Source organism: Asterias rubens, chromosome 15, assembly GCF_902459465.1.
Source record: "Asterias rubens chromosome 15, eAstRub1.3, whole genome shotgun sequence".
In the NCBI taxonomy this organism is placed as follows: Eukaryota; Metazoa; Echinodermata; class Asteroidea; order Forcipulatida; family Asteriidae; genus Asterias; species Asterias rubens.
In genome coordinates, this window is record NC_047076.1 from 8123900 (window position 1) to 8141289 (window position 17390).

The window sequence follows — 17390 nt, forward strand, 5'->3', positions numbered from 1 at the left end:
CTGTGAAAGTTTCAGTTGAATACAGTATCAACATTTTGAGAAAACAGCACAAAACTTTCATGGTATTTTTACCAAGACCATCTAAACCATCCAATCTAAGATTTGGGGCTGCTGGTCCAAAGGACCTTTTTTTCTATTGATGCAGGCAGGCATACAAATCTTATGTTACAGTTCAGAAAGGTTACCCAACCGCATCTTTGTCCGCATTGAGGGCAGGCAGCATTCATACAGACACCGTGGAAATTTCCTAAAGTCACCCGAAGGCGAACTTTAGATATTTTATTGGTTTGTAATCAAAAGGGGGCACTTCAGATGAAATAATTTTGCGGAGTGCTTTTTACCATCTTTACATCAAGTAGGCTTAAACAATTTCTTTGAGGGTCAATCATTACCAAAGTATAATTCTACCTTTAGCACAAGATTGATCGGAAACAAACTTTTGACATGCAGTCCCAAATCTTACAAACTGTTTAAGTATAATTTTGGAGGGCTTGGGAGGGGTAGGCTTAACTAAGAAGAAATATCATCAATCAAACAAAAGTTTGGTTTTTAATAACAATTTGAGAGGTTAATAATAATCTTTACTCACAAACGAAAGGTGAAATGCAACGTGTTTGACTACAACGTGTTTGATCCGCAGGCATGTATAGGGGCCTTTTGACCCATTGTATGACCACATAGCACAGACAGAGACAGAAATTGTAACATTTTTCCTAAAGGTAGAAAAAACTGGAGGGTTGGAGAAAATCCCTTGAGGCATAGGATCTCAAAGACAAGTCTTCTCACCTGGTGTATCTCAATATATGCATAAAATAACAAAGCTGTGAAAATTTGAGCTCAATTGGTCGTCAAAGCTGCAAGATAACTTTGAAAAAGAAAAAATCTTTGTCATACAAAGTTGCGTGCTTTCAGATGCTTGATTTTGAGACCTCAAAATCTTATTCTGAGGTCTCAAAATCAAATTCGTGGAAAATTACTTTTTTTCTCGAAAACTATGGCACTTCAGAGGGAGCCGTTTCTCACAATGTTTTATACTATCAACCTCTCCCCATTACTCGTTACCAAGTAAGTTTTATGCTAATAATTATTTTGAGTATTTACCAATAGTGTCCACTCCCTTTAACTCTACTCACATACCGGCCCATTTATATAAACTTTAGAAAAAACATCTATTGCTCCACAAATTTGTCTGCTAAGCAAAATAATTAATATAGAATCAGTTAAAAACCCAATATGCATTGCATAGTACTTGGCTGGTAACCTTTGTCGTCTAAGCACATTTGTGTACAGACTTGAGATCTTCTCAAAACTTGCCTCGGATTTGTTTAGATATTTTCATATCTTTGTCACAGTTTCAAAAACTGCTATTTTGAAATCAATAAGTAACTCAATTTATCAGCTTGCATTATCCCATATTTTATTTCTTTTTCAAAACCATGAAGTAAGTAGCTCCATATTATATGAATTACTTATAATACAACAAATGAGCTATTATTTTAATCAAGTTGAAAAAGGAATAAAACAGTAAGATAAACAAAGGTTTATAAGATTATGTTGTGAGATAGAGGTACATAAACAAAACATACAATTGACAAAAGTAAATAAACAAAGCATTAATCCAATTTTCCTTGAACCAATTTTTCCTTACCGACTTATTTTTTCAATACACTTTTGGTTAGCAGGAATTGATGGTCTTTGCATATAGCGCCCTCTTGTGTGTTAAATACCACCCAAAAATTTTAATTTGGCCATTCCAACAAATATGAATGAAAGTATGGTACCAGTAAAATATGCAAAAACTTATAGTATCTGAACCTATATTTGAATTGAAGTGGAAACCTCAGGGGCGAGAGTCATTACTAACGAAAAAGTCTGAAACTTGGATACAAATTCAAAGGTATGTTGAAATGATGGCATTTCTACCTTTTGGTAACCCCTGGGGCTATAGATTCCAAGGAGCTTTTGGAAACAGTATCCAAAGCACTAGAGAAGTAGACCAATGAGCAGGATCTCTTAATATGGGGAAACAAATCTTGTCTGATTTTCTTCACCAGGCCAAAGAAAAAGTCTGAAATCAGCCAAGTCTAAACAATCTCATCCCTGAAACCTGCAAAAGTTAAGCCGGGCCCAGTTTGTCTTAAACATGTTAAAGCTTGTACTGTATTTAGAGCAAAAAGAGCAGACTATATTGCTGACGAAATTCCTTTGCTTAGTGAAAAACAAGATGGTCCCCAATTGTAACCGTTTAAACTACATTGTATAGCAATTTACTAATGTACTTAGTAACTCATTTCTGCTAAGCAAGATTTATTTTGAGCTTATCAACTTTTGCTTACAAGCTTTAAGAAACTGGGAAAAGATGTTAAACTTTCCATTATTTCCCATGTTTGCTTGAATACTGAACTGATTCTCTTACTAGGCAAAATATCATAACTAAACTTGTAATTATAAACTGAAATTTCTTTAACTCTTACAAAATCCAAATTAAACCTCTCCATTTAGCTATAAATGGCAGCTCTGATTGATGTATACATGCCTTAAGACTCATGCCCAGCAGCTGTTCAATACTGAGTCCATCAAAATGTGGCAAAATCGGGGATAGATTTTAGAGGTTTTTCTGGCCAAATAGATTCCGACACTGCAGGTGACAAAAGCAGAGAATTTTTAGTTGGTCTGCACCATGTAGGTAGTCAAGGCATACATGTACATATTTATAATAAATTTTTTTAAATTTTTATACACATTTGGACGGATTTCTTTCATTATATATTTCTCATTTTCCACTTTTATGTTAACAAGTGTTTTACAAAAAAATTAATATATAATGTGTTGTGTAACGCATGTAAAAGAACCCAGTGCACTTATCGAAAAGAGATTCGCCCGGTGTTCCTGGTTGTGGCTGCTTAATGCGCCGTAGCACCTTGTAAACCCTTATAAAGTGCTACATAATTGGGTCTCAAAATTCATCACTGCAATTACCTATCTTTCTGAAAGTTTGTATATACTCAGCGCCTTGAGTACCTTGTGTGGTAGATTTGGCGCTATATAAGACTTCGATATTATTATTGAATTAATATAGTTTATTAACTGTACTCCCTTTGATAGTAACCGAAAATATAAAATGTTAAGCAACCACGAATCATGCTTTTAATCTGATTGTAATTTTCTTTTTTTAAGAATTTCTTCCTAATAGACTAACTACGTTTTTAATAAATACACTTTTTTATATATATACAGATGAAGATAAGTTTTCTGATCAAATTATCTCCTCTGAAAGGTATTAACTTGATCTAGGAATGAAATATACATCACATAAAAAAAATCTGCCTGAAGTACAAGTTGAATTCAGAACATAAAACCGAAAAATCATACTGGAATAATTTACATATTATACACACAAGCCGCTTTAGTAATGTTAAAGCTCAACCACCTTTACTTTCTTTAAAAAGGAACATCCCTCTTCTTTTAATGGACTATGCCCTTCACATGTACCTAACATGAGGCAAGTCAATACAGGGGGGGATTTAAAATGGACAGAGAATCAATAGAATAGATGGATATATCTTGGCGTTACATTTTTTATGAACAAATATTTTGTATAGACGTCTACATGACAATGTTAGATGGAAGAAAACCCTCGTTGGTACATCGGCCCAATAGACCCTTCCCATGAAATGTGCTAATTACATCCATGCATGCGTACACTAGACCCTATTGGTTGGCAAACGCCATAGAAAAGTGCACTTGGCAGATGCACATTTAAAACAGTGCAATGTTCCTTCATTTTGCCAACCAAAATGTTAGTCGAACGCGCTATGTGCAATTTACATATTTCATGGAACGGGTCTATTTCATAATCTACATTACTATACCTCATACATATTCATGATTGACAGCTGAAGTCTCAAAAGTCAAATCATTATATCATTTCTGTTTACCAAGAGCATGCACCAATATTCTTGCACAGAGTAAATACGCATGCATAGTAGAATATCACACGCGCAACAGCTGTGCATTTTTGAAGCAATCATGGGACTGGTTTCGGGTGAGCAGTCAATATTGTACCCCCGGAATAGACCCCATGCACAACGCGCAGCACACATACATGTGCAGCTTCTGTCCGCCATTTTGTATGTCAAAACGTACATGTCAGAATTTGACCTCATGGAGACTTGTGAATTAGTATTTCCCTCCTCAGTAGCTGTGAGTTTAATATAAGTTTGCTGGGAAAGGAATGGACTCCCCAAAAAGGCAGAAATTGAAGACGCGCATTGTTCGGAGGTGCGTAAACATGTGTACCATCCTTTTGTGCACGTTTTGACACACAAATTGGCGGACAGGAGATGTGTGTGTTTGTGCACTGCCCGGTGTGCATAGGGTCTATTAAAAATTGACAAACTAGGTCCCTCGGCGAATAATGCTTGATGATTGATGAAGTCCTTTATTAGTTTCCTGTCACTGGCTTTCTACAATGAGTTGCCAGAAAGCTCTCAATGAACTATTGGGGAAAACAAAACGGGAAAGGATAAAATGAATCAACTTTGCATTGTCAACATTTTGCATTGTAGTGAAATATTATGTGGATGACATTAAGATGTTTGTAAAGTTTGATTATAAAATGAGCTGGTGTTAAACTTCACTTACTGGTTAATGGTTTAAATGTTCATTGCTAGTACCATGATAAACAAATTAATGAGATTCCACAACCTTGAACCCAGGGGGATAGTGAATCTTGCAACAAACCACTAGGCTAGGTACTAAGGCTTAAAAATCCATGAATACGCAATGCGCATAGTGCACAATCCTTTAAGATTGAAATACAATGTACACACTAATCAATAGACTTAGTTTTTACTGATAACATAGGCCCTTTCTTGCAGTTGTTTTAATAAATTGCGCGTGCTTTGCGTACCAGCGCCAGACGAAAGAACGAAGCCTGAAGCTGAATCCAAAGCCAAAACCTTGGATTCCAAAAGGGCCATAGTACGCAATACTGATACATGTGGGTAGCTTGGCATGTACTTTAATTCTCCTGTGCGCTCTGTCCTTTGCGTTTTGCAGTACGCACAATGCATGATGGACGCATGGATTTCCAACCTTAACCACTGTTAACCAGCAATGTTAACAGTACACGCATTGGTCTTTTACAGCCATTAACACAAGCCAAGTTGTTTGTTTTTAAACATGGCCTAACACTGCAACAGCCATCACCAATAACTTAGTTTGGTTTGTACACATGTGTTAAGTTTTGCCCAGTGTTGTAAGTTACACAAAAAGTTTTTTAAATTTTAATCAAGTGTTTACTGGTTAATGGTTTTGATGGTGATGATATTTCAATAGTTTATGCTAGTACCATGAAACACAAAGTAAACATTCGACAACCTTGAACCCAGTGGGTTAGTGAATCTTGCCACAAACCACTCAAGGAGGGGGGGGGGGGAGACATGTCAATTGAACTTCATCCACTTGGAAACATTTCTGAAACCTTGGAGAGGGGTAAGGTACCCCTTTCTAAAAAAAAAACCTGTATTGCCATTACTAGAACAAAGAAAGCAGGCCTCCAATGCCTAGGTTTCAGGGTTCAGGCTGCATGTTTACTGCTTACCCCTGCTCCACAGCAGGGGTGGCTATTCCCCAGGGTAATGCGATCCAAGTGTGAAAGGGTTGGTCGTTTCCCCCCAGGGAATTCAGTAGTGTGAAAAGGACTCACATGGCTGTTGGAAATACTATATTTTGCTTGAATAATGGGTGCGTTCGTTTAGCTTCCCTGGGTCGACCCCGGTCTGCCCCCGGTGCGTTCAATAGCTTTGACGTCATTCCAGGGGCTCACCCGGGTCAGCCCCCAGTGCCCTGCTTGTGGAGTGGGTCACTTGGGGGCTGGCCCCAGGTGCATGACATAACTACAAGAGCGGTGAGTGATCGTTCGTTTAGCTCTTGTCAGGGGCTCACCCGAGTGAGCACCGCGGGGTAGACCCAGGGAAGCTTATCGAACGCACCCATACTAGCGCAGTCCATGCCTGATAGTTGCCCTCATGCCCCCAGTCACTGCCTTCATGCCCGTCGTCTCCGTGCCCCCTTGAAAATATTCCTTTAGATTAGCCCTGATAAAGGTGCTCTTTGACTGAGGGAAAAAAACTACCCTGCCTTTACAAGAATGAACCACCAGCCATGGTTGTTTGTGAAATGATAAAGTACTAAATGTTTACTACATTGTACTGTGTTCTGTTGAATGATGATACTTTGATGACAATTTATACAGATTTCTCATTGACGGTCAGTGCTGCCTCAACTTGAACATCAAAAATAAAGCAAATTGTGTTGTTATACCACAGTAATAGATTGTGAATATTATTGGTCGATGGGAACCATTCAGGGGAACATGAGTGATGTACCCACATGGGGCACATTACCTTGATCGTGCCCACCTTTTGTTATTTCCACCGCCAAATGCAATATTTGAAATAGCCCCAGGTATGAGGCTGTAATTACACTGGTAGAAGATAAATTGATTCATGTTCTTCGCCAATGTGTTTGAATTTGTTCAACCAAACAACAAAATTGTTTTCCCTTCCTGCAATCTATTACCATGATGTAACAAAACAATTAATGCACGCTGTGTGATAGGGTCCATGGGTTTTGTACACCTTTGACGGCAACGCCGAGGGTGCTATTTGGCCACTCCTGTGTGCAAAACACAATGGACCCCCCCCCCCCCATTGAACAGCGTGCAACAATTGATTCATGTTCTAAATAGAGATTCCTGGCAAACTATTCACAAGAGTTGATGGATTTATTCATCAGGAATTATATCTTATTCATAAATACCTCAGACAGATTCGCTATTCCTATTGGTTGGAGAGCACGTCACGTGGGTGTGTATAAACCTTTGTTTATGACCGGTAAAAAGTGTTAATTCATGGGCGTGACACGTGACTTTGCACCCGTTCTTATAGGACAGTTTCTTCATTCCTATTGGTCGAGAGCAACGGTTTAAACAGTTGTGCCACATCACGCGATACGCGCGACACGCACAGCATTTCCTTATAAGGAGTTGTTTACCCGAGGGCGGTGGAGGGCTTTACCATTTCATAGCTGGAGGGATGTTGTGTTGAAAGAAATTATTTAACAATTATAATTTTTGCATTTATTTTACTTTTTGACCAAAAAGTGATGATGTTTTTGACCGAAAAGGTATGAATGGGAATCAGTGTGTTGAATCGGTTTTCAACTAGTGGTTTAAACCCGCCGAGGCCAGGTTCTTTATAATTTACCTCGGTAAAATTATCAAGAACCAGGCCTCGTTGGGATTAAACCACTAGTTGAAAACCTCTTCATCACACATTGATTCCCTTATTTACAAATTGACTTCCATCGTTTAGTTGTACCAGCCCGGTTACGATGTTACTTCAAGTTTAAAATGGATTTCATCAGCTAGTATGACATGAGCACTACATAGCCCAATTTCATGTCTCTGCTAAGGGCATAAGTCTGCACTTACAGCCCATAGTATTTCTTGCTTTACAGGGCCTTCGTAAGCGCAGAATTCCGCTGTACAAAGAGCTATGAAATTTGACCCGGTTTGACATGTGAGTGGCTATCAGGTCCACTTTTTGAGTTCAATTTCCAGTGACGTGAGTTTGTAAGAGGAATAGACCGATCCAGTAGGCTCCACCCACGATGCACGTGTGAGCAAGAATACGTGGGTCTCTCCAATGCCTTTCTGCCATATACATGTAGCTCTATGCTTTCTGCACAACTCTGCCGCGCGCGCCAAGCATACACGCACGCATGTCGGACCTTAGCATTGGGCACAAATTCATCGAAAGAGTTTATCTGGTCATTTGTTGCAGTGCCTTTTGACCGGGCCACCGACTCATGGCCACAGGAATTCTGTGAAACGTATGCCTACATGCTGACTGTATAAATGCACAACCTGCAACTGTGCCTCACCAATGCACAACCTGCAACTGTGCCTCACCAATGCACAACCTGCAACTGTGCCTCACCAATGCACAACCTGCAACTGTGCCTCACCAATGCACAACCTGCAACTGTGCCTCACCAATGCACAACCTGCAACTGTGCCTCACCAATGCACAACCTGCAACTGTGCCTCACCAATGCACAACCTGCAACTGTGCCTCACCAATGCACAACCTGCAACTGTGCCTCACCAATGCACAACCTGCAACTGTGCCTCACCAATGCACAACCTGCAACTGTGCCTCACCAATGCACAACCTGCAACTGTGCCTCACCAATGCACAACCTGCAACTGTGCCTCACCAATGCACAACCTGCAACTGTGCCTCACCAATGCACAACCTGCAACTGTGCCTCACCAATGCACAACCTGCAACTGTGCCTCACCAATGCACAACCTGCAACTGTGCCTCACCAATGCACAACCTGCAACTGTGCCTCACCAATGCACAACCTGCAACTGTGCCTCACCAATGCACAACCTGCAACTGTGCCTCACCAATGCACAACCTGCAACTGTGCCTCACCAATGCACAACCTGCAACTGTGCCTCACCAATGCACAACCTGCAACTGTGCCTCACCAATGCACAACCTGCAACTGTGCCTCACCAATGCACAACCTGCAACTGTGCCTCACCAATGCACAACCTGCAACTGTGCCTCACCACAAAGGCTACTCCAGAAACTCAAATGCCTCTTTCATAAATACCTAAGACAGTTGATCCATTCTGATTGGTCGAGAGGGCATCACGCGGGGGCGTTTGAACGGATGGTATAACACCAGTGAAAAGTGTTGAAACATGGGCGTGACACGCGAGCTTGCACCTGTGCTTATAAGACAGTTTCTTCATTCCTATTGGTCGAGAGCAACTTTATAAAACAGTCACTATGTGTCGCAAGAGACTTTCGCTCGTTAATGCGCATTTTTGTGTCGTTCAAAGCAAACTGGTTTTTATGAATATGGACTTGACCTTAGACTTGAATACTAATCTGGAATGGATGCAGAATTGCTCCCAAGCTGATGTTGTGGATTTTTTAGTACCATGTACTATGACAGTGCTGTATGGTTAGTCTGTTAGAAACTGGGCATACACAACAACCATGCATAGGTTTACTGTGGTTTTTCTGACAAGCTCTCTCACCATTGAGTTTTCAGACATCAAAGTTAGACAGAGATGATCGTCCACGGAGTTGACATCTGAAAACTCACAGATGCGAGTGGTTTTGAGTATTGCTTGAAACTACTTAAATTTGTCGGGGAACATTTATCTTAAAGGCAGTGGACACTAATGGTAATTACTCAAAATAGTTATTAGCATAAAACCTTACTTGGTAACGAGTAATGTGGAGCTGTTAATAGTATAAAACATTGTGAGAAACGCTCCCTCTGAAGTGAATTAGTTTTCGAGAAAGAAGTAATTTTCCACGAATTTAATTTCGAGACCTCAAGTTTAGAACTTGAGGTCTCGAAAACAAGCATCTGAAAGCACACAACTTCTTGTGACAAGGGTGTTTATTCTTTCATAGTTATCTCGCAACTCCGACGACCGATCGAGCTCAAATTTCACAGGTTTGTTATTTTATGCATATGTTGAGATACACCAAGTGAGAAGACTGGTCTTTGACAATTACCAATAGTGTACACTGTCTTTAACTTCATCCTGAGAACAGAATTCCTTGGTTTTATGTTCCTTGTTTTAACTTCAACCCATGTGTAATCATATTGTGTATGCCCGTTTTTATTATGCAGTGGTAGGTGCAGTGGACTTGCCAATTAATTTTGTGACCTGTACCCACAAAAATAGGAGGTAGATTTTCAAACATTATTCCTAAGCTTACCGTAAGCAAAGAATCTGCACTTACGGAAGCAAGGAATTCCAGGCTTACTTCACGAGTTAGCAGGGAATGTTTGCATGTGTAAGTGCGTACCCCCACCTTATTAGGCGTTCTTCGCTTACACAGCTAGTGAAGAAATTCAGCACTTGCACAGTTAGCGGAGAATGGTGAACGTAAGCCCGTAATCTGGCAATAAGCAGACCCATGAAATTGGGCCATAGTGTCTCTTAAAATTTGCAAACATTTTGCATCACTTTTGTTTAGAATTCAGTTTGGGAAAAAAATCATCTTTTACCCCAGTGTTTTTTTTTATGGAGGCAGGTCACGTTTCTATATTGAACTGGTAACCATTGGGACACTGACTGTAGAGAGAGAATGCACACTGCAAACCGCTAGTAATATCTGTCTCTGTGGGGCGGATACTCAGCAGACAATCTCAGGAACTCATTTACATTCTGTGGAAAGAAGCTTCTTATTAAACAAAACCCAAGCTCTCTAAACTTGTTATACACTACTCCAAATCGTTTCACTTCAGATGCGTTATCTTGGAGTTTTACATACAGACCTTGAATTAACCTACGAAACCCACAGCAATGGGAGACTCTAGGTGGCAGCAGACCTACCAGGTAAATCTATTGTTCTTGGTAATGTGCGCATGCTCAGAATGACGAAACAATGGAAACTTACCTGGTAAGTCTGCTGCTACCTAGCGTTCAAAATGCTCCAATTGCCAGAGGCCCTGTGCTTTTGCTGTGGTGCCCTTTGCAAAGCTCCAATACAAAATGACATTTACTTCAGAGAGGTGCCCCTTACCAGAGGGAAATTGCTGTGCCCCTTCAACAGCGAAGTTCACACACAGATACTCGTCATTTGATTGGCGGAACACACCTCATGTGTCACCCATTATTTTGCAATGAATACTGCTGCATTGCTTCAAATTAAGTATAGGAGTCCTACATGGATGCTATAGGACGCTCCCAAGAAAAAAATCAGTCCCCACTGGTTTGTCCAAATGAGGCAAGGTCGTGTTATGGCCAACAAGATTGACGCCTACATGGAGTGTTCCACATTATTTAGAAATGGGTTTTTGTTATTTTTTAGAATGTGGGGTCTAGACAAGTTTTTGTCTATTTTGTGTCTAGTGTGAAAATGTTTCAAATGACAAGGATCTATGTGTGATTTATATGAAACGGATATTTAAAGCATTTTGTTCATGCTTTTGAAATATAGTCACCGGATGAAATCTGGCTTTTCAAATTCACTTCGCTTCGTGAAATAGAATAGTCTATATTTCAACTCATGATTATGTTCTACGGCAATACACTCAAACGAATCCATAGTATACTTGATGCTGTTAGAGTCCTTTGAAAAAAAACAAAAAACAACAACAACAAACGAACGTAGTCATTTCTGGTGAGATTCAAACCCACAGAAATGTATGTATTGCCACTAATCAAAAGCCATACATAGTTTGGAGTATGACTCGACAACGATGCGCCATGCAACCATCCTGGTACATGTGATATGGTGTTTTTGGCTGGTAGCCTTTTTTTTAAAATTCAGTAGAGACATTGCTGTCGGGGCCCAATTTCATAGAGTTGCTGAAGCATAAAGAGTTGCTTAAGCATGAGAAGTAGCGAAGTACAAAAAAATACTTACCAGAATAACGTTATCAGCTAAAATACCATGCCAAATGTAACATTTTAAGCATTATGAAATTTGACACATGGCCAAATATTTCATAGAGCTTTAGCACAAAAAATAGCTAAGCAAAACAAATTATGCTCACCGAAAAATGGTTACCAGGCAAACTAATATTCAACATGTACAATCTGTGGCTGGTACCCAGCCATTTTTTTTGCTTAGCAGAAAAAAATGTAAGCATTGTTTTCATCTTGCACAGCTGTATGAAATTGGAGCCCGATGGGAAAAGGGGTTTACCTCTTGTTCTGGTAAGCAGGCACCAAAATGCTCCAAGTACAACGGATCAACAGAGACAATCGAAGAAAAATCATCAGGGCCGATCTTGTTGTCTTTGTCCAAATCCTGGTGTAAATGTCAAAGAAATATCAAGAGTTTTAATAGAGAGTGTAAACCAAACATGCCTAACATCTTTTGCACAAATGCAATGACCAGCAGTCGATTTCACAAAATGCCTAGGATAAATCCTATCTGGAGTTATCATGGGATGGGTTCAATGCGTCCAACGTCAATGGTTGCAGAACTGAACACTTCCCAAGTCCCAAGATTAATCCTAAATTAGGAAGAGTTTGGTGAAATCAATGGCTGGACTTGAACCAACACTTTTATACAACACTAGAACTTGAATCTTGGGCACCAGACTACTTGGCACCGATAAGGTCTTTCTATTATTGGTAGGACTAGAATTATTCACCTCATACATTACACAACACAAGGGACCCACAGCTAAACGTCCCATCTGAAGGATGCAGCAATAATGGTTTAAGTGTCTTGGTAAAGGACACAAGTGTCACTGGGACTCAAACTCACACTCTGCTGATCAAAAACACGAGGGGTGGATTTCACCAAGAGTTAGGACTAGTCTTATCTCGAGTTAGGACAAGTTACTCGTCCTTACTTAGGACTACCGTTATGTTTTTAATATCTCCTAGGACTAGTCCTTAATTAGTCTAGTTGGTAAGACACATCTCTAGAATTGCAAGGGTCGTGGGTTCGAATCCCACCCGAGTAATATGCCTGTGATATTTTTTCACAGGACTTGGGAAAGTACTGAGTATACAGTGCTAACATACATCGGTGTATGGGTAAAAACCAAAAATTAATATTGTTTATCCCCGATGCAAATTTAACATCTCTTACAGTTAGGACTAGTCGTAACTCTTTGTGAAATCGACTGCTGAGCTTGAGTCCGGCACCCTTATTCGCTCAACTCCTTGTCTTACCATTTTCTTGATGGTTATATCAACCAGGTCCTTGATGCCTTCATCAGGATCTTCCTCTGTCTGTAGCTTAGCCATGCTGTTCTTCAGCAAATTAAACACTTCTTCTTTTGTGATAAAGCCGTCATCGTTTAAATCATAAACCTTGAAGCAGACTGTGGAGAGCAAAACATGGTTTAATTATCATTCATAATGACCAGCTGGACCTGTTTATAACCGTCTGGCTTCCGCGTGTCGGGCACACCTATGCCAATATTATCACGCGGAACGCGCAATTCATAGCTATTTGTAACAGCGCGTAATCTATTTCTAAGCGCGCGCGCACACACAACCCAGGCGCATCAAACAGATTCTTCACAAAGTTTTTGCAAAAAAATACTTAGCGCAGAAATTTCATTTATGAATGGGAATAAAAGAGTAGTGACTCATTATTTAACGTCCGTTTAAAACCTTGCAGGATCGTTGCCGTGCGATAAAGGACTTCGCCTCGGCAACGACCCTGCCGGGTTTAAAGGGCCATTAAAGAACCCTTTTATTTCCCTTATAAGTAGGATTTGAAACTTTACATGGTGGGAGTATAATTAGGTGAGGTTTGCAGTTAGCACTATTTCTAAATCTCTTTTGAGTAGTATTGGTTCTGAATCTGGTTCTTTTTCAGAACCAACACTACTCAAAACGTATTTAACAATTGTGGCTTCTTATTTAGCGTGCATATTGCTCAAGGCGCTTTAACATACAGTATTTCCTGCAAGGTATGTCGGACTGTGTTTGAATTATGAGACCTACTCTTTTTTTATAACACCAGGTAACGGTTTACAAGGTGCTGTGGTGCAATATGCTGCCAAACAGCCGTTTGCGTATTAGATTTGAATATTGTCTGGTACAATGGCGTGCTTGATCACAATTTACCACTTAAATTTGAATTCCTTAGACTATACAGACAGTTGCTATGTCACATAATTCGGGGCAAGCTTTTGTATAGCAACCTCCAGATGAGCAGACCCTGGTACCATTGTGTCATACACATTCATTCAGAATTGTGTATGGGTGTTCACTGTCTCTTACGTAACTACGCAAAAGCTTGCCCCGAATCATGTGACATACCAACTGTCTCTATAGTCTGGTGAATTCAAATTTAAGCAGTAACTTGTGATCAAGCACGTCATTGTACCAGACAATATTCAAATCTAACAAGCAAATGGCTTATCCAGCAATCGCAAATATATATTCAGCATGTTGAGAGGGAAAGAAGAAACAAATTTGCTTGGTGTATTTCACCAAGGACAAGCAAGTACGGGTAGACTTGAAATCAGGCCGGATTTTCAGAATGCGACCCAAATCTCCCTTTCTCGGTTTGTACAGTCCTGAGTCTGTCGATGCTTAGTCTTTTGTCAAGGCCTTCATAGACAGCTTCATAGAGCCGCTAAAGTGACTGTAAGGGGAGACCACCAGCACGAGTCGAGCCTTCTACAACCCGTGTCTTCTACAACCCGTTTTTTAAATTAATTACTCATAGAGTATGAAATGTGCATTATTCATATTCTTTAACCGCATGATACTTAACCGGATACGGCCAGTGCTAGACCCACTCTTATACCGGCCTCAGGTCGACCTACGATTTTCTTGCGCCTGCAAAAAACCATCGGCAACGCGCAGACAAAATATGCTCAGGTCTTAACAACTGAGAAATCGTGCGCCTGGGATTGGTTCCCGACCGTCGGGATCACGTCATACAAGTTGAAATTGTTCTACTCGTGCGACCTAATTTTTGTTGAGCGGCGACTGTTTCAGATTGTCTTAAAATCATCGCAGTTACGCTCAGGTAGAAAAATAATCACCGACTGAAAAATTCCCGATGGTCTTAGCTCAGGCGCAGTGTGATCTGGAAAAGTCAGTCGCCAACTGTTTTTTGTTGATGCAAGGTCGACCTGAGGTCGGCTTAAAGGGCAGAGCAGAATGGGTTCTGGCAAGAGAGGTCAACACTTGGGCACATCATCGCGCTCAGGAGAATCGTTGAAGGAGTCAGGCACAGACATCTTCCTACAGTCATCACCTTTATCGACTTCCGTAAGGCATTTGACACGATCCACCAGGACAAGATGATAAACATCCTCACTGCCTACGGGATCCCAAACAGGCTAGTTGAGGTGATCGGGTCAACATACGCAAACACCAGGGTAAAGGTCACTTCACCAGATTAGCCTACACCAGATGGTGTCAGTGATTTCTTTCACATACGAGCGGGAATACTTCAGTGTGATGTTGGCCCTTCCTCTTCATCATTGTCCTTGACCATGCCCTGAGAAAGGCAATTGGCGGTAGAGAAGAAGAGCTGGGTTTCACCTAGTTCCCTGCAATAGCCGATGTGTGCCTCCTGTGACAATCACTGACCTGGATTTTGCGGATGATATCGCACTGGTTTCAAACACAATTGAGCAGGTCCAGGACCTGTTACTGTCGGTCGAGGAGGAGTGCCTGAAAGTTGGCCTACAGCTGAACACAAAAAAGACCAAGGTGATTGCTTACACATCAGCGACCCTCCTGTTCACATGGGCAGTCTCGAGCTTCTACATGGCGTTTGACTTGATGATTATGCAAAGTACTGAACATTTAACCAATCAACAATCTCTACCAATCTTACTTACATTGCTTCTTTTCTTCTATAGTTCCTCGTAGAAATATCGAGAGACCATGAAGCCATTCTGACTGACTCACATAGTTGTCACTGTCTGTGTCAAAAACTCTCACAACTGGAAGGAGAAAAACAAAAAGAGTTAAATAATAATAGGGCCTTGTCAAACACGGTTGCTCTTTAGGCCAACTTACCCTTAGTGAGTTACACTGTCAGAATAGCAACTCTACTATAGAATTCCAAAGGTCATGGGTTCCAATCCCACTCGAGTAACGTGCCTGTGATTTTTTTTCACAGAGCTCAGGAAAGTACCGAGTACAAAGTGCTAATACCACACATTGGTGTACGGGTAAAACCAATATTAAGATTCTTTATTCCTGATGCAAATATAACATCTAGCAAAAATACGGACACCAATATTAAATACAGTAAACTTTTTTTATTTAAAGGGTCTATGTACTTTTTCCAAACACAAAACACAATGTCAACAGATTTACACTAAACTAACACAGTTTGAAGATTATGATAGTAGAAAGCTTTCCTTGAAATTTTACTTACTGAGGTGCTGTAGTTATGCTATGGTTTTGGGATAATATCATAACTGGTTAATGGGATTATACATGCTATAAATAATTTTCATCTTCCTGAGACGAAAATTATTTTGTGAATTGTTTTACTCATTTCTCAAAAACTACACGACCCCAGTTAGTAATATTTGAAGGGAAGCTTTCCACTATCATTATCTTCAAACCCTGTAAGTTTAACGTAAATCTGTGGACATTTTGAAAAAGTACCCGAATCCTTTAATTTAAAAATAAAAATGTAACAAATCCAAGTTGATTTACTTCTATCAAGAATGAGGTCGTCTGTCACTCCAAACTTAACATGAAGTTGCTCTCGAACCTGGGTACGTTCTAATTTGTCTGGTCTGGCTGGATTGACTTTTCCAAGGCTCCTGAACATGTTAATAAGGGACTCCGTTTCCTCTTTGGTAACTGTAATCAAATTGACAGAAAATCAGTAAATTAAATCATTTGGTTGGATTGGTAAAACATATTTAGGATACATAAAAGTTGTCCAAAGAAAACATGATTAAGAACGGATTTTGCTTCAATGATGGTTCTGGTTATACAATTTATTTAAAATGTTTGACCAGTTGACAATCGATGACATTTCTTTGAATTGATTGACTGACACGACATGCATTCAATGGTTTATTAATGTTCAATTCAAATGTTGTTTTAAAACTTAAAGTAATTTAACATTTGTTGACAGCAGTTGGACGGAGTGACACCAACAAATGACAAGCAAGTTGCAACGTCAACAAAGACCCTCGATTGACAGTTCAGTGAAATTTATGTAGTTTTGAAGAATGACATTTTCTGTCAAGGATACTTTAATTTTAAACCTCGATATAAGCTAGGGCTTTATGCCTCTTGAGGAATGTGATTGTGTATTATACAAAAAAATATTTATGCAAAACAGCAAATTATTGTGATTTATATCTCATCCATATCACAACTGGGTAAGGTAAAAACTACACGGCCACTTCATCACAGCAACGCCGCTGCCAAGTAAATATTCATGTTTTTCAGTACTTCACGAGTACTTATTATTTATACACAACATTCATTAACTTCCATAAAGACTATGTACTTACAGTGCAGCCCAGGCGCCATTTTGTACAATTTCGTGTAGTAAACAGTGTGCAAAATCTTAAAAAGTTACTTGCACTCTCGCAGAGTTGTCCTAACTTTTTGCGTCGTCCGTCGCTACGTAAAAATCCGCTGCATGTAAATTTGGCTGGCTCCCACATTATTTCTCCGGTTTCTTGGAAGAGGTAAACATATCCAGTGGGTACCAGTGAATACCAAGTGAGTCTGATTTCCGCCTCGCGACGTAAGTATGCGCTGTGCGCATGTACAGCACTGATTCAGTGATGTTTAGTCTGCGTGTTGGTACATTCACTATGCTCAATGCGGTATTTTTGGTCACGCTTAAGAGCTCTCTACTGAG

The 17390-nt window shown here is 40.1% G+C and overlaps 1 protein-coding gene across 3 annotated transcripts; it reads right to left on the bottom strand.

Annotated features, from left to right (window-relative positions):
• Positions 1-3002: 3002 nt before the first annotated feature.
• On the bottom strand, positions 3003-17152 carry LOC117300358 (EF-hand calcium-binding domain-containing protein 1-like). Of its 3 annotated transcripts, none has more exons than XM_033784126.1 (7): positions 17035-17152; positions 16220-16369; positions 15388-15492; positions 12746-12897; positions 11763-11867; positions 10185-10276; positions 3003-4498 (listed from the first exon to the last, which is right to left on the bottom strand). In XM_033784126.1, the coding sequence occupies exons 1-6, from the start codon at positions 17051-17053 to the stop codon at positions 10214-10216; spliced, it is 594 nt and encodes a 197-aa protein (XP_033640017.1). In that variant the 5' UTR covers positions 17054-17152; the 3' UTR covers positions 3003-4498; positions 10185-10213. The 3 variants fall into 3 exon arrangements, with proteins under 3 accessions (XP_033640017.1, XP_033640019.1, XP_033640018.1); XM_033784127.1 differs by having other exon boundaries at positions 4440-4498; positions 10205-10276; XM_033784128.1 differs by lacking the exon at positions 10185-10276.
• Between the last annotated feature and the right edge of the window lie 238 nt (positions 17153-17390).

What these genes read in the sequence shown, in the direction of transcription:
- LOC117300358 (XM_033784126.1), bottom strand. An exon ending in CGACCTCATTCTTGATAGAA is followed by an intron (nt 15,493 to 16,219) that starts GTAAATCAACTT and finishes TTCTCCTTCCAG; the next exon opens with TTGTGAGAGTTTTTGACACA. An exon ending in ATATAACCATCAAGAAAATG is followed by an intron (nt 11,868 to 12,745) that starts GTAAGACAAGGA and finishes CATTTACACCAG; the next exon opens with GATTTGGACAAAGACAACAA.